Source organism: Lacerta agilis, chromosome 8 (assembly GCF_009819535.1).
Source record: "Lacerta agilis isolate rLacAgi1 chromosome 8, rLacAgi1.pri, whole genome shotgun sequence".
NCBI classification, from domain to species: Eukaryota; Metazoa; Chordata; class Lepidosauria; order Squamata; family Lacertidae; genus Lacerta; species Lacerta agilis.
The window spans coordinates 11,026,549-11,050,572 of NC_046319.1; the positions used below are offsets into that span (position 1 = coordinate 11,026,549).

Below are 24,024 nucleotides of genomic sequence, written 5' to 3' on the forward strand. Positions count from 1 at the left end.
TTCATTTCGAGTATACTGTAGTAACTTTGTAACACCTTTAACTCTTCTTTTACAACTAATCTTAATCCTTATCTAACATCTTATATCTATCACCTTATTCTTAACAGAGATACAAAAAATCACAATTCTATCTTCTTATATTCTATTTTAAACTAACATTTTAATGCTATCGCCTATAATATTCACTGATTCCAATTTCAGATATTTAACTTTTCACGTTGTTTCAAGTATTCTTTAAACTTCTTCCAGTCTTCTTGCACCTTCTCCTCCCTCTGGTCTCGGAGTTCTTAACCTGAGGTACCACTGTAGTGCTTATAGAGAAAAATACAAAACTTAATGCTGAATATCTCCCCCCCATTTTTTGTCCAAAATAAGACTGATCTAAATACAATAAAAACATAAGGGGGGGGGGAGGGGAAGGAATCAAGAAAGAGAGAGAGAGGAATAAAGAAATAGAATGGTTAAAGGAGAGAGAGAAATAAAATTCAGAAAGTAAGACTTCCAATTCTTCGTTTGCCATATGCAAACAACATTTACTTCATTCACTCAGTACCTAACAGCCACTTTCTAAAAACAAACATTATCTTCAGTCTTCAAATCATTATTTTTCTTTTTCACGCAAAGTCTACGGGAGACTTCCAGCCGTCAACAAATGTGAACAGTGACTTTTCTCTAGTTAAACATGTCATTTTCGCCATCTCAGCTACCGTATTTTCCGGCGTATAAGACAACTCCCAACTTTTCCAGTTAAAATATAGAGTTTGAGATATACTCGTCCGCAGATTCTCCACCCAGCGTATAAGATGACCCCCGACTTTTGAGAAGATTTTCCCGGATTAAAAAGTAGTCTTATACGCCAGAATATACAGTAAGTCCTGAATCGGACCATCACTTGCCTCCACTGCCCCTAGCTTTTAAGGCAGGGCTAGGGAAACTCTGGCCCTCCTGTTGTTGAAGGACTCTGACACCCATCATCCCAAACCATTGGGGCTGATGGGAAATGGAGTCCAGAAAGATCTGCAGGGGGCCACGTTGGCCAACCCTGAAAAATATCAAGCGGTCAGCACATTGCAGCGAAACGACTGAGACCTACGTCTCCCCTTGAGCCATTGAGTCCAATGCCCAGGTCACGGTTCCCCACCCCATGCATAAATGTATGCAAATGAGCTGGTCCTTACCCGCCTCCTATGCAAAGGAGCTAGCGAAAGGCTCTGGCAGGTGGCAAGGGGAAGGTCAGAGACATCTCATCCATCTTCAGGCTGAACAACTGCCCATATGAGGGTGCCATAAAAAAATTGCCCCGCCATGCGCTTCACCGGGCTGGTGGCGGCCTGCGTCGGTGCCTTGGTGGCTGCCGCGGCCTCAATGACCACGCCTGCTTCCCATTTCCGCCTGGCAGGAGATTACATCCTAGGGGGCCTCTTCTCCTTGCACGCAGAAGCTGTGGGCAGGCCCCACCTCAGCCACGCGCAGGTCCCCGTCTGCAAAAAGTATGTACCGGGTATCAGAATTGGGGGGGGGGGGCAGGTCATTTTAGGAGAACTGAAATGAGATTGCGGGTGTGAGGTGGAATCATGGACATTTTCCTGGGTACGCCCAAGTGTCATCTAGTCCAACCGCCTGCAATTCAGGATTCACAGCTAAAGAATCCCTGGCAGGTGGCCATTCAATATCTGTTTAAAAACCTCCACAGAAGGAGAGCCCACCACTGTTGGAACAGCTCTTCCTGCCATATATTTGTCTTCCTGGTGTTTTGTCGGAATCTCCTTCCTTGTATCTTAAAGCCGTTGGTTTGAGACCTGCTCTCCAGAGCAGGAGAAAACAAGCTTGCTCCATCCTCCATGTGGCATATCCTTTAGATACCTGAAGATATCTCCTCTCAGCTTCCTCTTTCCCATGCTAAACATGCCCAGCTCCTTCAACCGCTCCTCATCAGGCTTGGCTTCCCTTGATCACACTGGTCGCTCTCTCCTCTGCACATGTTCCAGCTCGTCAATTCCCTGCTTAAATTGTGGTGCCCAGAACTGGACACAGGACTCCAGGTGTGGGATATGCATCTGGATAGGCTTGCCTGAAAGAGCCAGGAGAGGTGCTGCCAGTCAGTGCAGGCAGCTAGACTAAGGGTCTGGTGGCTTCTGATGCGCTTGTGTTTCGCATTTTTTAATGATGCTTGTTGGAATCCTTTTAAAGAAAAGCAGGTGACTCAAGAGCCAGTGTGGTGTAGTGGTTAAGAGCGGTAGACTCATAATGTGGTGAACCGGGTTCGCTTCCCCGCTCCTCCACATGCAGCTGCTGGGTGACCTTGGGCTAGTCACACTTCTTTGAAGTCTCTCAGCCCCACTCACCCCACAGAGTGTTTGTTGTGGGGGAGGAAGGGAAAGGAGAATGTTAGCTGCTTTGAGACTCCTTTGGGTAGTGATAAAGTGGGATATCAAATCCAAACTCCTCTTCTTCTTCAACCGGAGCTTTGCCCAGCCTCCCCGGTCCAAAGCTGGCCCTCAGTGCATTGCCTCTCACCCCTCTCCCAGGTACAATTTGAAAGTCGTGAGCTACAGCTACCTCCAGGCCATGCGCTTCGCGGTAGAAGAGATCAACAAAGCCAGCGCCCTCCTGCCAGGGCTGCGGCTGGGCTACGAGATGGTGGACGTCTGCTACCTCACCAACACCATACACCCCATCTTATACTTCCTCTCTGACAACCGCTCCCAGCTGGATATCGAGACCAACTACACCCAATACCGCCCGAGGGTGGTAGCCGTCATCGGGCCAGACTCGTCTCAGGCAGCGGTGACAGCCGCTTACCTCTTGAGCCAGTTCCTCGTCCCACAGGTAAAGTTGGTGGCTGTCCTCGGCAGCGGCAGGGAACTGCGGCCCCCAGGGGTGGAATGCAGCCCCTCACACCTCAACGCCTGGCCCTTGGAAGCCTCCCATGGCCACGCCTCCTCTCCACAAGCCACGCCTCCAGCTGGACGGGATTCATTCTCTCAGTATTTTCGCATGGCTGGTATTATGTATATGCTCCAACATTTCACTGATGAAAATAGGGGTGTCCTGTAATAATAATAATAATAATAATAATCATCATCATCATCATCATCATCATCATCATCAAATTAGAGTGGCTGGGGCTGGTTGCCCCAGCCACTCTAATTTGCACATATTACCAGCTTACTTAGCTTTGATTTCCCTCCCTGCCTTCTATGGTTCATGTTATTTTTCCTTTACTGCTGCATATTCTAACTATTACTTATTCTTTCTTTTCCAGTTGTCCCCTCCACCCTGTAGTTCAGCTGCTCAATTTATTCCAATCCTGCTAACGTTTTAAGTTGCTTACAATAATTTTTCAAGCATTCCACCATTTCCCCCCCCCCTCCACTCTTGTTTTAAAAACTCTTTCTTCCTATTCTCTCACTCTGCTAGTTCAAGCTAGCAGTTTCCATCAATTTCATCTGCTAGTCCTGCTTTGCTGGTACTGTTGTGCCCTCCTATTTTGATGGTGATAGATTTAAATTTCAGAGATGTGAAGTTATTAAAGTAAATTAGAATTGGAAGCAAAGGAGAGAAAACGGGGGAAGTCCCCCAAGTAGATTCGAAATAAGATTTTTTTATTAGTAAAAGGAATGTTGGTATTCCAGTCTAGGTTTGTATCGTTGTTTATTTTTGTTTTAGCTGTTGTATTTGTTGATGTTGTATTTGTTTTATTGTTTTGTTTTTTGTCTTTGTGGAAAACCAATAAAATCTCTGTTGTGCCCTCCTATGATGTTCTCTTCTCTGGTCGCCCTGAGGGCGACTCGGCTCTCCTCCCCTCCAGATCACCTACAGCGCCACCACGGAGTCCCTGAGCAACCCCAAGGTCTTCCCGGCGGCTTTCCGCACCATCCCGAGTGCGGAGCAGCAGATCGCTGTCATGCTCCGGCTCCTGCAGCACTTCAAGTGGAACTGGTTCATTGTCCTCACCAGCGACGACGACTACGGCCAACAAAACCTGCAGCTGTTGCGAACCCAGGCCACCCGAAGCTGCATTGCCTTCCAGGAGACCATCCCGGTCCAGGGAAAGGACCCTCACGATTCGAGCAACAGCACCCTGGAGGCAATCAGCAGCGTCGTGGCCAAGATCAGCAGGAGCACGGCCAAAGTGGTGATCATCCTCAGCCTGGAGCTGCCTCTCCCCACGTTCTTCGGAGAGGTCATCCGCCAGAAGATGACGGACGTCGTGTGGATCGCCGCAGAGGCCTGGTCCATCGACCCGAACACCCACGGCGTCGCCAACATCTCGAGCGTGGGCACCATCTTTGGCGTGGCCGTGCAGGATGTCCCCGTCCCAGGGATGGACAACTTCCGCGTCAAGGGTCCATCCCACCCGGGGGAAGACGGCAAAGGCCAGGCCGCCTCCGGTGCGGCAACGTGCAACCAGGAATGCGACGACTGCCTGGCGGAGGCTTGCTCCTACGACAAGAGCCTCCGGGGCACAGGGGACCGCGTCAACTTCAACGTCTACTCGGCGGTTTACGTGGTCGCGCACGCCTTGCACCAGCTGCTAAGATGCAGCGCCACGCGATGTGACCGGCGGGAGGTTTATCCGTGGGAGGTGAACCCCCACATCAATGCCACGTGGCTGGGGTGGGAGGGAATGTATTCATGGAGGGGTGGCCAAGGGCAGGAAGATGCAGTTGTTTATGGCTGGATGGAGAAATGGAGGCCAGAGAGCCAGCCGAGGACCTCCAGACCTCTTTATCTGGCCTCCGGGGGTCCTTATGGGCTGTGCCCTGTCCCAAAACCACGCCCTTGCCCCAGGGCCATACCCCCTCACTGGCCCTGACTTGCCCAGTGTGCGGAGGATAGAGAGGGATGATGAATGCGAGTGTAGAAATTTGCCTGCCAAAGAAAAATTTGAACCATGGACCCACTTGCTTTTTTCCCTCTGGTTCCGCAAGTGACTGGGGCTGGGCGATATCTGGTTTTCAACAATGCAATATGTCACCAGGTAAACATTGCGACATACCAATATATCCCGTTGTCTGAAATAAGGATAGAGCTATGTAGAGGCATTGGCTGGCTTCACGGTTTTCCCCCGCGTTGTGATTTTTGGCACACAAACACAAAGACACACCACGATTCGCAATATATCCCCATGTTAAAGATTACAAAACTGATGTAATGATATATACTTGAAACCAATTTTGGACGATATATCTTGCCCAGCCCTGATTCACAATATATCCCCAGGTCAAAAATTACAAAGCCGATATCGTGATATGGACTTGAAACCAGTTTTGGACGATATATCGCCCAGCCCTACCAATGACCCCAGTAAGGAGATCCAGAAGGAAATGCAGTCTTCCAGCTACAAATAATAATAAAAAACCCTTTCCAACAGTCTGCCAACATTCCAGGGCCGCTGGGCACAAACAGTTGGGTCAACTGCTTCCAGCCCTCTCCCCTCCCAGAAAGATTAGTACTTCTGTAAAACTTCAGTCTTCCCCCAGCCTGCTGGAACGGCCCCATGTGGGTGGTGCTGTTTTGGCTACCTAAGCAAAAGCACTCAATGCTCAACATTGGAACTAGAGGGAGAGATAGAGCCTGGGCAGGGACCGGGCTTTTGGGGGTCAGCTGGTGGTGGTTGGCAGTATGATTTTGAGGCCTGAGCTCAAAAAGGCTCAAATAGTGCCTCTCTCCTCGTGTCGTAGCTGCTGAAAGAGATGGGCAAGGTGAACTTCACCCTGCTGAGGACCGTGATCAACTTTGACCAGAAAGGGGACCCACCGAACGGTTTCGAGGTCATACAGTGGCAATGGAATGTCCCCGGGAAGCCTTTCAAGAAGATTGCTTCCTATAATTCGTTGCAGGGAAGGCTTGATGTCAATGAGAAAATCATCACCTGGCACACCATAAACAACACAGTGAGTAGCGTCTCAAGGGACTCCCATGGGTGTCCTGTGCCAGACAGTCCATTCCACCTCCGAGGTCTTCCTCCTGCCGTGGAATGAACTCAATGGGTACTTACTAGGTACAAGGGTCTTCTTAGTGGTGGTGGGAACTTCCATTGAGACCTGGCATTGTATCTCAAGGTTGGGGGGGGGACATCTGTGGCCAGGTGTTGGTGGGCTCCAACTCCCAATCAGTCCCAGACAGCACGGCCAATGGTCAGAGAAGATGATGGGACCTAGAATCCAGCAACCCATGGGAAGGGAGGTGGCAACAGGCAAAGTTGTGATGGAGGTAGCCTGGGGTGATAAAAACAAGTGAGTGCCTAATTCAGAGATGGACAACTTGTGGTCCTTCAGGTGTCCTTGGACACCAGCTCCCATCAATCCCAGTGTGGATGGCCAATAGTCAGGGATGATGCTGGAAGCTGTGGTTGAATAACCTTTGGAGGGCCACAGGTTCCACCCACCTCCGATTGAGAACTTCAAATGTCCAAAATGGGGGTTTCAGGGAGTTATTGTAAGCTGGCGGAGGTTTTGTTCTAACTGAAGCTTCTGGACAGTTTTCAAGGACTGCACCCACCGACCCCCGACCCCAAAAATTGCAGCAGTCTAATCTGGAAGGGTCCAGGCCACAAATGACCATGGATTGCCATATTTCAAAGTCTCAAAAATAAAATAAAAAATTTAAAAAGAGGTTTTTGAGCTTTTTTAAAAGGAAGTTTGCAAAAATCTACCCTTCCGACATGGGTTGTCATGAGTCCGGGTTTCCCCAGACATTACAGCGATTTCCGCCTGGATTCTATTTCCGACTGGCTATGTCCAGGAAATCCCGGACGTATGGTCAATATTGACCGTCACTTTCTGGGGAAGGTCCACAGCTTGATATCTGCTTGGAGATCTGAGGCTCAACCCCCAACAGAGCCATCAGAATTGTCTCCTACCCGACACGGGAAGCTGCCTGAAGACCATTGCTCCGGTCTGCTCAGCTCAATACTTTCTGCACTGACCGGCAGCAGTTCTCCTGGGTTCCAGGCAGGGACTCCTTCTCAGCCCTACCTGGAGGTGCCAGCCATTGAACCCGGGGCTTTTTGCATGCAAGGCAGGAGCTCTGCAACTGAGCTATGGTCCTTCCCTATAACTTGCTTACTTACCAATATGCTTTAGGGTGAATGCAAACAAGTCCATAGAAATCTCAGTTCCCCCCTTCTGATAGATATCTTCACAGGCAGGTCCCACAACTTGTTTACATTGGCTCAAGACTGCCACCTTGTGCCTGTTTGGAGGTTAAATCCTTGAGGCGTTTGGCCGTGTCCTGCATTGAGCTTTGTCTTTGATAGACAGAGATAACAATCACCGCTGCTTTCCCCCTCTTCTTTTTTTGGTCATTCTGGAAATGTCTACAGTGCATGTAAAGAATCTCTCCTTTGCAGGCGCCTCGGTCCATCTGCTCAGAGCAATGCGAGGCGGGACAGAAGAAAAAATTGATCGGGATGCTCACCTGCTGTTTCGAGTGTGTGCAGTGCGAGGCTGGGACTTTTCTCAACAGCAGCAGTGAGTTTCTGAATACCACTTGCTGGAAACCACAGGCGGGGAGAGCTGCTGTTGTGCTCACGTCCTGCTTGCGGGTTTCCTTATGGCGGCACATCTGGGTGGCTGCTGTGAGAACAGGATACTAGTGTAGACGCGAGTCCCATCTAATAATAATAATAATAATAATAATAATAATAATAATAATAATAATAATTTATACCCTGCCCATCTGGCTGGGTTTCCCCAGCCACTCTGGGCGGTTTCCAGCAAAATATTAAAATACAATAATTTATCAAATATTAAAAGCTTCCCCAAACATGGCTGCCTTCAGATGTCTTCTAAAAGTCAGATTGTTGTTTATTTCCTTGACATCTGATGGGAGGGCATTCTACAGGGTGGGTGCCACTACCGAGAAGGCCCTCTGCCTGGTTCCCTGTAACCTCACTTCTCGCAGTGAGGGAACTGCCAGAAGGTCCTTGGCGCTGGACCCAGAGGCGTGCAAAGGGGGCGGTCCACCCCGAGCACCACTCTGGGGGGGGGGAGAGACAAGATGGCCCGCTGCCCCCCCCAGCTGTAGAGCGGCCGAGGGCGCGTGTGCAGTTAGTATGGGCACTACTCGCGTGGCGTCCGTATGGGCCGCCGCTCGCACGGTGACTGTATGGGCTGCCGTGTGTCCTGCCCCAGGGGCTGGAGAGGGTTCCTCCACCACTGGCTGGACCTCAGTGTCCAGGCTGAACGATGGGGGTGGAGACACTCCTTCAGGTCTACTGGGCCGAGGCCATTTAGGGCTTTAAAGGTCAGCACCGACACTTTGAATTGTGCCCAGAAACGTGCTGGGATCCAATGTAGGTCTTTCAGGACCCGTGTTGTAAGGTCCTGGCGGCCACTCCCAGTCACCAGTCTAGCTGCCGCATTCTGGATTAGTTGTAGTGCAGGTCACCTTCATCTGGCCTGATCCAGGAGGGCTCTTCTTATGATCTTATGTCTACTATCAGAGTTGGTGTGGGTAGTGGATATGGGGAAAAACCTGCCACCCACCCTGCTTTTAGCTTAGAGAAAAGGCAAGTAAGTGATGTTAGCAGTCCATAAAATGATAAGTGGCCTGGAGAAAGCAGATGGAAAAAATGGTTTTCCTCCCTCTCTCATAACACTAGACAGGAGTGCCAACTTGGTCCCGCGACCGTGAGTGCCCGGGGCCACAGGTGCCATGCAGCATGCATGGCCCTGGCACTGAAATTTGTGGGTGCCTGGCCCTTTTGTGGAGAATTTCGTGGGTGCTCAGGCACCCAGGGCCCTAGGGAGTTGGCGCCTATGACACTCGAAATTGTGACTCGCAAGAAACCGAGGGCATTTTGGGAGATGATATATGGTGAGATAAGAAAGAGGTTTAAAGTGAAAACACCAAAAACAAAACAAAACCCTGAAGCTTTTCTCTCAGGGATTATAGGGTCCAGGGCTGCATTAAAGTATTTGTAGAGCATTGGCACTCTTATAATCGCAACGGCCCCTGCCCACCCCTCCAATATTAGACGTACAGATAAATACGTACATTTAATAGGCACCACAGTCATAGATGCAATTACACGAGAATTCTGCTACAACCTGCCCAGTTGCAGTTGTGAGAGAAGGAGACCCACAGCTCTTCAGCTCTGTGAGGAAGTGAGACGATGCAAAGATCTCTCCTGGTGGAGCCCTGAACATTTAGCATGCCTAGTGGAAAATCCAGACCCAGCCAGAGGATTTACAACATAAGTTAAAGCATCTTAAACAAAAATAAATAAATAAATGCAAACGCGAATAAATATTTTAAAATCAGCATCCTCTTTAGTATTGAAACAAACATGACACAACAGAAATCTGCTGCAAGACTGAGAGGAAAATCCATTGCAAACAACTAAGCAGAATATCCTCCCAACGCCACAGAGTGAAATATGACAAAGGAAGGTCAGCTAGATATATTCCACCTTTTAAAATGGTTTATAACTGGGCAAAAGATGGTCAGTTCACTCTTCCCAATCGCCACCCTAAACATCAACCAACCTTTTTGTTGGACAAAGCCAGGCATAGGCAAACTCGGCCCTCCAGATGTTTTGGGACTACAACTCCCATCATCCCTAGCTAACAGGACCCAGTGGTCAGGGATGTTGGGAGTTGTAGTCCCAAAACATCTGGAGGGTTGAGTTTGCCTATGCCTGGACAAAGCGATCCGATTAAATTCCCAGCTCCTGATATAGTGACGACTTAACTTTGGCGGGTTATGTGTCTCTGTGGTGTGTGTCTTTTTTGGTCGGCAGACAATTTCACCTGCCAGGAGTGTCCGCTGGACATGTGGTCGGAACCCGGCAAAGAAGAGTGCTTCACGAAACAGCTGCTCTACATCCACTGGGGCGACGCCATCTCTCTCGCCCTCCTGTCTCTCTCGACCCTCGGCCTCCTGGCGACCCTGTGGATCTTGGCCCTCTTCACACGCCACTCTGCCACGCCGGTGGTGAAGTCTGCCGGGGGCCGCCTCTGCTTCCTGATGATCGCCTCCCTGGCTGCTGGCTTCTGCAGCGTCCTCTTCTTCATGGGCCGGCCGACGGAGCTGGTTTGCTTCTGCCGCCAAACGGTCTTCAGCCTCTGCTTCACCACCTGCATTGCCTGCATCACCGTCCGCTCCTTCCAGATCATCTGCGTCTTCAAGATGGCCGCCCAGCTGCCTCGGGCCTACGAAGCCTGGCGGAAGTACGACGGGCAGCGGGTCTTCGTCGCTGCCGTCTTGGTCATCAAGGTCTTTATCGTAGCGCTCAATATCTACTTCAACAAGCCGGTGCCCTTCCGAGCCCGGGTGAGCAACGACCCGGCCATACTCATCTTGATGTGCAACCAGAACTACCGTGCCGCCATGGTCTTCAACAATGCCTTTGACATGATTCTGTGCTTCCTTTGCTTCTGCTTCGCCTACATGGGGAAGGCCTTGCCGAAGAACTACAACGAAGCCAAATACATCACCTTGTGCATGACGGGCTATTTCGGCTCCTGGGTGTCCCTCTTCCTTGTCATGTCCATCTTCGAAGGGATCGTGGTGATGGTTTTTGAGTCGGCCACCGTCCTGTCCAACTTGTTCAGCATCTGCGTGGGCTACTTTGGCCCCAAATGTTACATCCTTTTCCTTCACCCGGAGCGCAACACGACCGCCTTCTTCCAGGACGCCATTCAGAGCTACACCATGAGGCAGGAGTAATTCCAGAAACTCGTGGAATGAAATGGACACCTGTACATTATTTGTGCATTGATGCCCGGAGAGAAGGTTCCTTCACTCTTCCTTCCTCATCGCTGGGGTTCTTTGATGAAGCTGATTCCAGATGAGCAAATGGAAAGGACTTCTTCACACAGAGCAGGGTTAAACCCGCGGAACTCATTGCTGTAAGATGTGGCCATCAACTCGGGGCTATAGAATAATAGAACCATGGAATTGTAGGGACCCCAAGGGTTGTATAGTCCAACCCGCTGCAATGCAGGAAACTCAACTGAAGCATCCACGACAGATTCAAGACTTTGATGCAGAAGGTTTGCAAATGTATAAACTGCTTCACCGCCTGAGGCCATCAAAGCAGTGAACCAGATATAAAATATAGCCAATATGACACCAGTTCCGAAAAACGATCAAATCTGTTTCTGCAAACTGTAAAAACAATAACCACATTCCCATGTGCTCCAACCGCTCCACCTCCCAAATAAAGTGATTCCTACAGATCTGCAGTTAATATTTCCTAAATGACTGGGTTGTGCCTCAGGGAAAGCCATCTGAGCAAAAAATAAAATAAAATAAAATAAAATAAAATAAAAATGTCCTCCCTAGGGACCTAAACATCATGATCTTGGGTGCCTAATCTTGGCTGGTAATTCATTTCAAAGGCAAAATCACGGGGGACCATAACACTGTCAGTGGCTACTAGCTATGATGGCTAGATTCATTGTTGGAGGTGGATGCCTCTGATTACCACTTACCTGGAATCACAAGTAGGGAAAGCAGTGCTTTTACACTCAGATCCTCCTTTTGGGCTTCCTTTTGGGGCATCTCAGACCCTCCAAGTGTCCCTATTTTCCAGGGACAGTCCTGGATTTACAGAAGGCATCCCGGTTTCTGATTTGATCCCAGAATGTCCCGCTTCTCCTTAGGACATCCCCGTTTTCATAGGATAAATGTTGGATGGTATGGAGTTATGTGACGCCGGAGCCAAGTGACTCGGATATCTCTTTTTAAAAGTACTGTGCTCAAGGACTCTCTAGACCAGGCATAGGCAAACTCAGCCCTCCAGATGTTTTGGGACTACAACTCCCATCATCCCTAGCTAACAGGACCCAGCGGTCAGGGATGATGGGAATTGTAGTCCCAAAACAGCTGGAGGGCCGAGTTTGGCCATCACTGTCCCTATTTTCATCAGAGAAGTGTTGGAGGGTATGTTTGGCCCCTGTGAGAGCAGGATGCTGGACCGGATGGGCCATTGGCCTGATCCAGTATCCAGTTTCTTCTCCTCTCTCTAACCACAGAACCACATCCTGCCAGGATTTAGAATCATGAAAACACCACCATATACTGCTTTATTACCAAAGTTCACGGCGAATAAAGTCCAATCCCTAAGTGGAATCTGAGTCTTTCCTAAAGTCGGCCTACTTACTGTTTGATTCTCATGAAAAGCTCTGATTTCCCCCCTCTTTTTTCCTGCCAACTCTTCCCTCTCTGGGTCTCCTCTATCTCTGGACCAGTCTAAGCCAACCAGCTCAGAGACAGAGAGGCCCATAGCGAACGTTCTCAGATGCTCTTTCTGTATGTTGGGGCAGAGCATCAAGAGGATTTTTTCCTCTCTCTCTCTCAGCCCGAACTCTGAATTTTCATGGCTTCAGTACCTTCAAATCAGCTCTTTAATGCTATTGAAACACCTCGGGTTTTTTTTTCTTTTTTTTGAAGATGATAAATGCAACTCGGAGTGTGTGAAAGTTGGAGGGGGAAGTTAGCGGGAGAGAAGAGAAGAGAGGGAGAGGGAGAGAGAGAGGGAGAGAAGAGGGATTTTGAGTGTTCCCTGCTAGCACATTGGCAAGCTTTCAACTCTCCTGCCCACCTGTTTCATTTTGTCTTGTTCAGGACAGTAGGACCACCGAAGCTGGTCTTTCAGGCAAAAAGACCAGGACCCCACTCAGTAAAACGACTCTCGCAAAAAAATTGGGATCCTTCTGAGGTCCTTTCTGCACCAAGATTTTGCAGTAGTATAGTTGCTGTTTACCTGGATTATTTTTTTTGCGTGTTTCCAACACATGTTCGTCATCATTCAACTGCTTTTCTGGAATACAGTGGTGCCTCGCAAGACGAAATTAATTCGTTCTGCGAGTGCTGTCGTATAGCGAAAATTTCGTCTTGCGAAGCACCAACGGGGAAAGAGCAGTTTGACGGGGGGGGGGGGATCGCGGAAATTTTTCATCTTGCGAGGCAAGCCCATAGGAAAATTCGTCTTCCGAGACAGACTTTCTCTCGCGAATGCCTTTCGTCTAGCGAGTTTTTCGTCTAGCGAGGCATTCGTCTAGTGAGGCACCACTGTAATGTAATGGGGCTGGGGGACAGAATACTGTTTCTCCTATTGCAACCCACCCCCACCCCCAATATTCGTGGCAGATCCAGATTGGTTCCTAAACATTTTCATTTGTATGGGATGGGTTAGAGCAGGTGAGGGGAACCTTTGGCTCCCCAGAGGGTGCGGAACTACCTCTCCCATGAACCCCAGCAAGCAATGGCTTGGGATGATCGGAGTTGTAGTTCAGCCACATCTAGCAGGCCACTGGGTTTCCCCACATCTGTGTTTAAGCATCCTTGAAGGGTTGGTTTGGAAGGAAACTGCTTTGCACTGCTTCCCTCTGACTGGTGCAAGCTGCCCGTTTGGACTGGGTGGTGTTCAAAGGAAAATAAAAGTGGGAGGTCCGGAACGAGTCGTATCTCAGACAGAGACACATCATTCCTCTCATCTAATCTCTTCTTATCTCCTATACCGCCTTAAGGTACCAGGACACACCAAAAAATGTTGAGCTTTTTTAAAGTACAGTGGTACCTCAGGTTAAGAACTTAATTCGTTCTGGAGGTCCGTTCTTAACCTGAAACTGTTCTTAACCTGAGGTACCACTTTAGCTAATGGGGCCTCCCGCTGCCGCCGCGCCGCCGCTGCACAATTTCTGTTCTCATCCTGAAGCAAAGTTCTTAACCCGAGGTACTATTTCTGGGTTAGCGGAGTCTGTAACCTGAAGCGTCTGCAACCTGAAGTGCCTGTAACCCGAGGTACCACTGTATTGGCCATCATAAAACATCCATATATAAAAATTTACGAAAACGTGATTTTTGATTGACTTGCCTAAGATCCAGGACAAAGCACCGCCTTTTGCCCCCCCCCCCCCCGATATCAATTCCGCCTTTAAAATCCTGGTAATGTCTGGGAAAATCTGGATGTATGGCAACCATATTATTCCCCCAATCTACTTCCTCCTTGGCCATGGTGAACAGGAAGTTTGGGCTAGGTGAAGAAGCTCACCTGCTTCAATCGTATTTGAGGGGGACTTCGATTGGGTTTGACCCTTGCTCCAGACAGCAGCCTTAGCTGGAAGCATCATCCCATTGCTTCTGGGTCCCACCAGAACACCCCAGCTGTAGGTGGTGGAGAGTGCCTGTCACATCTCTGGATGAGTTCCCGAGAACAGCGACTCGCACAGAGACAGATGAGGGAGGACCCTTTGCCCTTTGCCCAGCTCTAGCAGTCCCCCATTATTTTTTGGGGGTGTTAAGAACAGAGTGTGCCTCCTGTTTCAGCCCAGGCAAAAACATCTTGCCTCTCTCCCTCTCCCCCCTTTTGTCGGGGAAACACTGAGATAACGTATCAGTCCATCTGCTTTTGGTTAGCAGCTCAGTGTGAGGCTAATTGGCAAATCAAACTGTCTGACGTCCCCCCCTTGTTAGATAAGTAGTTATTATTACAGGCCGGATGATGATGTGTGACACTTCTTGGACAGAACCCAAAGTTGGGGTTTCTACTTCTCCTCGCCCCCCACTTCCAACAACCTTCCGCTCTCCTGTCTGTGTTGCTCAAGGTGATAACTCAAACCACATGGGATGCCTGCTGGAGAAAGTGAATGGACCAGCGGGTGGGTGTCCATGTTGCCAGTGTGCGTCAAAGCACCTTGAAGCGCTCAGAGTTCACGGCCGGTGCTCCTGTCATGCGTTTGACACCACGGCAGGCTTTTTACAGGTGGTCCGAAGCTGAGATGGACAAATTTGCCCATTCCAGTTTCCTGTCTCCCCTTCCCAAATCCTACTCAGGGGAACTCAGTCGGGATAATTAACTTCGGTAGGTCTACTCTTGAGTAGCATTGCATATAATCCTTAAGTTGTGGTTTTTTTTTTGCCTTGATACCCTTTTCTCCACGAAGCTCGAGGTAGCACACACAATTCTCCCCCTCCTCATTTAATCACCACAACAACCCTGTGAGGTATCTGAAGAAGTGTGCGTGCACATGAAAGCTCATACCAAGAACAAACTTAGTTGGTCTCTAAGGTGCTATTGGAAGGAATTTTCTTTTCTTTTCTTTTCTGTTTTGCCTGTGAGGTAGGTTAGGGAGTCAGTGACTAGACCAAGGTCATCAAGTGAGCTTTGTGGACAAGTGGGGGATTTGAACCCTGGACTCCTAGGTCTTCATCTGACACTCTAACCACTGCACAACATTGTCTCCCCTTGCCATTTTCCTCCTCCTTAATATCAATGTTGCTAATAATAGGCAAATCTATCCAGACATGTAGATGCTGACAGATGTTTTAACCTGTTTTTTTTTATCTGAACTGTTCACGTATTTGAATTTTTATCCAACTTACTCAGGGTATGTCCATTGAGATGAATGGTTCTAATTTAGTCATTTCAATGGGTCTACTTTGAGTATGGCTATCATTGGCTACAACCTAGGGCAGGAATAGGCAAACTCGGCCCTCCAGATGTTTTGGGACTACAACTCCCATCATCCCTAGCTAACAGGCCCAGTGGTCAGGGATGATGGGAATTGTAGTCCCAAAACATCTGGAGGGCCGAGTTTGCCTATGCCTGACCTAGGGCGCTTAAGCCTCTTTACTGACAATTTCACTGCTTTTTTGGTATACTGCCCAGATGTTCTGTTTACAACCAAGCAGAATATATAGTTAATTCAAACGAGTAAAACCAGTAGTGATGTGAAGTGAGAGCTGGACCATAAAGAAGGCTGATCGCCGAAGAATTGATGCTTTTGAATTATGGTGCTGGAGGAGGCTCCCATGGACTGCAAGAAGATTAAACCTATCCATTCTGAAGGAAATCAGCCCTGAGTGCTCACTGGAAGGACAGATCCTGAAGTTGAGGCTCCAGTACTTTGGCCACCTCATGAGAAGAGAAGACTCCCTGGAAAAGACCCTGATGTTGGGAAAGATGGAGGGCACAAGGAGAAGGGGACGACAGAGGATGAGATGGTTGGACAGTGTTCTCGAAGCTACCAACATGAGTCTGACCAAAATCCGGGAGGCAGTGGAAGACAGGAGTGCCTGGCGTGCTCTGGTCCATGGGGTCATGAAGAGTCGGACATGACTAAACGACTAAACAACAACAAAACGAGTAAATTATGAACCACCATATACATATACATCTCAAGGTGTCCTGCAGACTTGACACAAACACTGTTAAACTTTAAAAAAAATAGTTTTGAAGAACAGTATCCCCCCCAAGTGCAGACAGTGTGTGCCTGTCATATCTCAACTGGGATGCTGTTTCTGGGGCAACCACACTGAAGGCCCCGATCCAAGTTTCAGGGGAGCAGGGGCTTCAGATATTTTGGGGGGTATCAAGGAGAAATCCATAATACGAGAACCTGTGGCTATCCAACCAATGAATAAAAAGAGGACCTGCCCAAGTGACGCTGACACCAAAAACCTCACACGTCTATCAATTCTGAGAAAAGGAAAAATAATTTGCAAGTTTAACACTCACCCTCTCCCCAGCTCTCTCTCCTCCCACCTCTCTTCCCCTTCAACCCCTATGCTAGATACAACATTGTGTTGCATGGAATGTCACTAAGAGACTCTATGATCTAAAAGAGAGAGATATTGCACATTCTTTTGTAATTCAAGGAAATCTTTAATAATAATAATAAATGGAACTCACTTCTGCAGAGAGGCAGAGATGGGCCACCAACTTGGACAGTTTCAGAAAGGATTAAAGAAATTCGTGGAGGGCAAGGCTATCAAAGGTGACTAGTCACGATGGCTGTGTTCTGGTCTAAACAACTGAGCCTCTTGGGCTTGCCGATCAGAAGGTTGGCGGTTCGAATCCCGGCGACGGGGTAAGCTCCCATTGCTCCGTCCCAGCTCCTGCCAACCTAGCAGGTTAAAAGCACACCAGTGCAAGTAGATAAATAGGTACGGCTGCGGTGGGAAGGTAAACGGTGTTTCCATGTGCTCTGGTTTCCGTCCCGTTGTGCCAGAAGCGGTTTAGTCCTGCTGGCCACATGACCCGGGAAGCTGTCTGTGGACAAACGTTGGCTCCCTCGCCTTGAAAGCGAGATGAGCGCTGCAACCCCATAGTCACCTTTGACTGGACTTAACCGTCCAGGGGTCCTTTACCTTTTACCTTTTACCTTACCACCACCGTTAGAGGAAATAACACTACTGAATGCCAGTTTGCTGGGAATTGAAGGTGGTTCGAAATCTCTGCTTTGGTGCTGCTTGTGAATTTCCCACTGGCGTCTGGGTGGCCACTGTTAGAACGGGGTGCTGGACTGGATGACTGGGTCCAATGACCTGATCCTGCAAGCCGTTCTTAGGTTCTTATTCTCCTGCAGAACCCAGAGACCTACTGGGTATATAAGGTTTAAAGTGCTCTCTCAAATAACCTGCTCTCTCCCCCCCCCAGACAATGCACCACCCTCACATGGCAGGAGCCCCTCTCAATCATCTAATAAATAGTCCAATGCAATTATTCATACAGTACATAGTTCAGTGGGCTTTTAGTTTTTTCTTACTGTGTTTTTAACTTCTGGTTTCGTTTTGTTTTTAATTGGTTGCCTCCACTGAGGAGTTTAATATTCTGTGAAATGCCAGGCATGCCCCGCGCCCTCAACCAGACCCTGGAATGTGCTTGCTTTGAACCCCCCCCCCCTCAATCTTTCCCCTTTGCTCCAGGTTGGGGGGGGGGAATACCCTGGCATGGAATATTGTTTTGGATGCACTGTGTAATTACGGCCATCTGACAGTAGATGGTGCTCTTTCCACTCCTCCTCCTCCTCCTCCAGGTTGGTTTCTAAATCATCACTTGCTTTGGAGAGGCTCCATTAAGATGACTACATGGACAAAGGATGTTTTGGGGGGTCCTCTGCAAAGAAACCCCCCAACAGCCATATGATGCGGAGTGCCACAGTGCTCAAAGCAGAGGAGAAAAGGTCAGATTAAAAAACAAACAAACAATTCTCCCCTCTCTCCGACTCTGGCTATAGAACGACACTCAGTGCTATCTTTCTAGAAGAAGAGGTGCCAGAGCTCACCGTGAATTTGTCCCTTGTTCTCTTAGATTGGCAACGGTGCCCATCTGAGAGGCGCTGGAGCTGAGCTCCGGTGAACTCCAGGTGAAAAGCAACACCCTAGTGACACTTAGGTATTATTAGATTATTCACAACAGGCACACATCTGGCAACCATTACAACAGCCCTGCAATGTAGGACACTGCCATTATTCTTGTTTCGCAGGCGACAGAGATAGAATCGTGTGGTTAGACACCACAAATGAGTTCATGTGCTGAATTCAGTGTAAAAAAACAACAACCCTCCCCTCTATTTGCGAGCTGACTAATTGGGCAATTCCGGCAATGGTATAATATAGATTAAGAGAGATAAAATATTAATGATTTTTTGTTATTGGATAATAGAATAGAATTGTAGGAAATTTTGGAAGATACAAAAAGATATTTACAAGGGACGCAGGAGGAGGAGACAGGAGGAAGTCCCATTGTGATGTGAGGAAGTAATAATAGTTTTAAGAAATGTGTAAGTTGTTGTTTTTGTTATGTTTGTTATGTTTGTTATGTATGTTATTAGTGTAGTTGTGTCTTTCTTTTTGTATGTTTTTAGTAAAAAAATTAATAAACATTTTTTAAAAAAAGAAAAGTGCTACTAATAAATATTATTTAAAAAATCTAGGAAAATAAATAAACAGCAAAGTTGCATAATTTTAAAAAAATAATAAAAAAATAATTGTGCAATTCCACCCAATATTCTCCAGAAAAAGACTAAATTATCCAGCTGTTTTGGAAAGGGCAGGGGGAAAGAGTCTGAATTCTTATTATTTTTATTTTTTTTAAAGTGCAATTGGTTTGACAGCTATGACCATTCTTGGATCAGGAAAGCCTGGCCACAGTAGCATTTTATTTTATTTTATTTATTATTCATTTGATTTATATCCTGCCCTTCATCATAGGATCTCAGGCCGATTCGCAGTATACAATGCAAGATGAAAACAAGTAAATAAGTAAAGCGAAAACAATAAGTGAAACAAAACGGTCAAAACAATCCCCGTCCCCCGTCCCCCGATTCGTGCGCTAGATTGCTGCAGTGTGTTCTGTGTGGGGCTTCCCTTGCTGTTGACCCAGGAGATGCAGCACGATTGCTGATGAGATTCAAACCCTGTCTCCCCTCCCTCGCCACCAATCACCCAATCTAGGAACAGGTCCCCCAGATTTCCGAAAAAAGGCCCGCCCTCGTGCGGAATGAAGTTTGTGGGCCTGTTCGCAGGAGAAACAGTGCACATTTAAACCCGTTTGCCTACGCAAAAACGGGCCCATGGGTGGGCATTTTGGGATTTGCGGCTCTGAAACGGCCCGCCGGGTGGGCAAAGGAGACTGGCGACGATGCCAGCCCTGTGTCTCCCACCAGAAGGACGACCTGAAGCTTCTCTCATCTGCTAGCATGGAGGTTGGGGCTTGTTTTTTTTTGGGGGGGGGGGAGAAATCTCAGTTGGTGGCTGTGAGGAGTGTGTGTTTTGTGGTGGTGGTAGGGAGGGGGGGGAAGAAGAGGGAATGTACTACCTACCCCCACATTTCTCAGGGTACTCCAGGGAGGACTTGTCTGAAAGCCGTGATTTGGAGCCAGGAAAACTTGAGAACCGCAACAGGTGAAGGGAACTGGCGCCATTTGCCCCTGGATTCCATCGCTGAGATCGCGCCTCTTATTGGTCTCTGGGGAAAGCCCCCAAGAGATAAATTATTTGCGAGTGTCTGAAGCCAACAAGGTTGGTTCACATGGCAATATATATATATATATTCTTTTTTCTTTTTAAAAAGGAGGAAAGAGGGAGGAGAGGAGGCGTTTGGACAGCCAAACCAACCACAGGAAAGTTGGCTCGGGGTTTGCTTGGGATTTAAGGAGGAAATGCCATGTTGGGCAAGGCTCTGTGGTTCCCTCCCTGCACGTTTTCTGGCATGCCAGCTGCATGGTCCACCCCCCTCCCCAAAAAGTTGGATTTAGAGGCTCCTTGTGTGGTTCAGATGATGCATCTTCCTCAAACGCAGCCAATGCCAGTGCCACATTGGAAGCTGTGCCCCCCCAGGCCTTTTTCCTCCGAGCAAGGACGCTGCATTCTCGGGGTGACCAAGGGACGACCCCCTTCCATGGAAAGAGGCTGACCTCAACTCGGGGACACATCTCTCCAAACGGTGACCTAGAATCATAGGAGCCAACTCCTGGAGGCTGAGGGAACTCCCCCTCCCCGCAGGAGAATATTTGAAAGGGTGTGCCCCCCCAAAAAAGTTCATGGGCATTGCCATTCAAATGGTGTGCATGCACGACGTCATGTGATCGGTTTTGTGGGCCCCTCCGATAGTTGGCACCCCTGCCCAGAATACAGAACGGAGAGCCTTTTGAGGGCCATTTATTATTATTATTATTATTATTATTATTATTATTATTATTATTATTATTATTATTATTATTTTATATATCACGTATTATTTAGAGGAGCTAAAGCTGGTGTACGTGAAGAATCATCTCCCCTCTCTCCCCTCCATGTTATCTACATGTGAGGTAGATTTGGCTGAGAGTTGGGGACTGGCGCCCAAAGTTGCCCGGTGAGCTTTGGGGCTGAGCGGGAGATTTGAACACCGCTCTCTCTCCTAGGTCCTATAGTCTGGCACTCTAACCCATGGGTAAGCAAAGTAAGGCCTGGGGGCTGGATCCGGCCCAATCGCCTTCTCAATCCGGCCCGCGGACGGTCCGGGAATCAGCGTGTTTTTACATGAGTAGAATGTGTGCTTTTATTTAAAATGCATCTCTGGGTTATTTGTGGGGCATAGGAATTTGTTCATTCCCCCCACCTTCAAAATATAATCCGACCCCCCCCCCCACAAGGTCTGAGGGACAGTAGACCGGCCCCTGCTGAAAAAGTTTGCTGACCCCTGCAGTCTAGCCACTACAAAACCGCTGCTCTAACCACATAATTCGTGTTTAGGTATAGTTCACTCAGTGTCCCCTTCCCCATCCCAAGAAACAGGACTAAAGGGCCATTGTGTGAAAAATCCCAGATGACTAGATTCTGAGGATGCAATCCTGGCCAATTTGGGCAGGATTCATCTTCATGTCTGTCTGTCTGTCTGTCTGTCTATCTATCTATCTATCTATCTATCTATCTATCTATCTATCTATCTATCTATCTACCTACCTACCTACCTACCTACCTACCTACCAGTATCTATCTACCGGTATCTATCTATCATCTATCTATCTATCTATCTATCTATCTATCTATCTATCTATCTATCGCCTTTTTTTCAGCCGGAACTCATCAAAACTCAGTTCCTGCACCTCTAATGCCATTGCCATTACAAGACAATATGGTGAGTTCCAGCATCTCTTTTTTCTGAAAAAATCTCTCTCTCTCTCTCTCTCCCCCCCCTAGCAATTTAATACTTAACACCATTATATGCATCAGGTCTGTGGGCCAGATGTGGCCCTCAAGACATTTTGATCTGGCCCTTGGGCCATGCCCCTTCTTCCCAGTCTACACTTGCTCCCCACACACTGCTCCTGCTCCTCCAGGCTGCAATCTGTTCTTGAACTGCAAAAACACCTTGCTTACCCGGGCGGCAGATAGAGAATACAGAACGTTGGCTTTTACGTGGCCAGGAGGTTCATCCTGCACAAAAAGCACGAGTCATGTATCTTACCCCACACCCACTTTGGCCTGTGGTCATGCCCACCCCTGGCCCATAGCCTGCAGAATCTTGCCCAGGTGGGAACGCAGCTCACAGTTTTACATCGAGGAGGGGGGGGGAAAAGAAAGAGGATTGCTTCAATTCCCCTCCCCTCCTCACCCTGTTCGTATATGAGTATTTAAAATGTATCTGAAGTTTCATCTCTGTTGCTTCCATTACCCGGAGAGATAAGACATCTCTCTGTATGTGTGTGGAAAGCTTCTGGAAAGTTATTTTGCAAAACATCCGCATTCGGTCCCCCTTCTTTTTGATATCCGATATTAATATAATCAAGAGTTTTGAAACAGCTGCTTCCACGCATCTGCAGCGTGCCCACATCTTCTTTCTCTCTCTCCCTCCCCACCCCCCAGTTATTGTTTTCACAGCATCGTGGTTTAAGATCACAAAGATGACATTTGGGTGCCTGCCTTCTGGGGCCACCTTGGCGACATCAACCCCACAATCCACCTGCTTTCCGTTTAAATTCGGGGCCACCCGAAACTCCTGTTTCAAAATCCAGGCCAGCAAAACTCTAAGATGGTTCCCCCCACACCTGAATCATTCCTGTTCCACAAGTTTTGGCAGTGTGTGTGTGTGTGTGTGTGTGTGTGTGTGTGTGTCTGTGTCTTGATTTCATTTTTCTCAGTTCCAGAGAGGCTGAGAGGATGGGGTCAATAGCCAGAGATCCCTATAGAAGAAGAAGAGTTTGGATTTGAAACCCCGCTTTATCACTACCCGAAGGAGTCTCAAAGCGGCTATAGGGATTGATTTGGTTTCGCCAAGTTCCTTGTTTTTCTCCAATCTTAAATTTAGTCTTCCCACAACAAACTGTGTTTAAAGAGAGAGAGAAAACGCCACAAAAAAATTGCCAGCGTTTTAGTGTGAATTTCTCCTAATCAACATTCAAGTTAACAAGAAAGCAGATTCCGACAGAACATCAGGAAGAAGTATCTGGCAGTAAGAGCAGCTTGACAGTGAAATTGATTCCCTCAGAAAGTGGTAGACTCTCCTTCCTTGGAGGTTTTTAAGCAGAGGTTGGGTGGCCATCTGTCAGGGATTCGTCAGCTGTGATCCCTGCTTTTCAGGGGGTTGGACTAGATGACCCTTAGGTCCCTTCCAACTCTACAGTTTCATGATTCTGTATTTCTCTGTTTTTTGTATGTGGTTTTCTCTAAAACACGCATTCTTGCAAAGCAGCTGCTCCAACATAATGCCTTCTGTATGCATTTAATGCCATTTTTGCACCATTGTCCTTTTTCCTACTATATGCAAATTTAAGCACACTTCACCCCAGTATATGCGTTCCCCCACCCCACCCCCACGCATAACTTGGCTGGAGAACTTCATTGTGAAATTTGGTGAAGTGTGAATTTTGGAGGGTGGCTGTTTCGGTTCGCTTATTTTGGTTTCATTTAATATCTGCATTCGGCTTTTGCACTGACAACGCTGAGCTCATGATAATTACAGTGTTAGAAATTAGAACGCATTGCGAACATTACTGTAACCATATCAAAACCAATCTATCAAACAATTAATACAATTCAGTGAGATGCAAACATATCAGAAATATCTGCTGAAGATGTCCACCAGTCATACCCTCTTTATGGGAGTGGGTTTCCTTACATCTTCCTTAGATCTGCAGTTTTGAGTCTTGACTTATTTTTCATCTTCAAAGAAATCCACTGCTTCATTGTTGATTTTGGAGAACTGTCTTTGGGAAGTATGTATGTATAACCTTATACACTGCTTGTTTTAAAACCCCCCACCAAAGTGCCTTGGACCCCTTGGCCTGAGCCCCCCCACTGTTAAATAGGCCATTCTCAGCAATTTTAAGGAGTCTATCCTGAGTTTGGCTCAGTTGGATATCACAAATGGTCCTGAGTTATTTCCGCGAGTCATAAATGCTCCCCAGCCAATCAGCAATCTGAGCTGGTTAGCTGGTGACCAAGGACCAATCACCTGCCTAGGAGACAAGCACCATGCAAATTAGCGACACAGTTGCCTCAGCGCCACCTACTGGCCCGAGCCTGGAATTAGAAGGGAGCAGCCTGCCAAGGGATTTTTTCCCTAACCCTCCCTGCATTCCTGACCTCTGAGCATGTACAGAGTAGCATTCCTCTCACACACAGCCCAAACTCATCCTGTTCATTTTATGGTATTGTGGTGGGGGTGGGGGTGAAGATGGGGGTGTAAGCTTTTTTCTTTTTCTTTTGAAAGCTGTCTTAATATCTTGGTGGCGTTTCACCAGTGCCACCCGCAAGAGTTTTCTGAGCTCTCAGGGTCCGCGGTGGGGAGACAGAGAG

The 24,024-nt window shown here is 48.0% G+C and overlaps 1 protein-coding gene across 1 annotated transcript; it reads left to right on the forward strand.

Annotated features, from left to right (window-relative positions):
• The first annotated feature begins 2,553 nt into the window (after window positions 1–2,553).
• On the forward strand, window positions 2,554–10,680 carry TAS1R2 (taste 1 receptor member 2). The gene is made up of 5 exons (XM_033158951.1): window positions 2,554–2,829; window positions 3,812–4,588; window positions 5,688–5,900; window positions 7,358–7,478; window positions 9,752–10,680. The coding sequence occupies exons 1-5, from the start codon at window positions 2,569–2,571 to the stop codon at window positions 10,678–10,680; spliced, it is 2,301 nt and encodes a 766-aa protein (XP_033014842.1). The 5' UTR covers window positions 2,554–2,568.
• Window positions 10,681–24,024: the final 13,344 nt, after the last annotated feature.

Coding starts and splice junctions, on each gene's coding strand:
- TAS1R2 (XM_033158951.1), top strand. CDS start 2,569: ATGCGCTTCGCGGTAGAAGAGATCAACAAAGCCAGCGCCCTCCTGCCA. Junction 2,830..3,811: donor GCCAGTTCCTCGTCCCACAG/GTAAAGTTGGTG, acceptor CCTCCCCTCCAG/ATCACCTACAGCGCCACCAC. Junction 4,589..5,687: donor GGGAGGTTTATCCGTGGGAG/GTGAACCCCCAC, acceptor CTCGTGTCGTAG/CTGCTGAAAGAGATGGGCAA.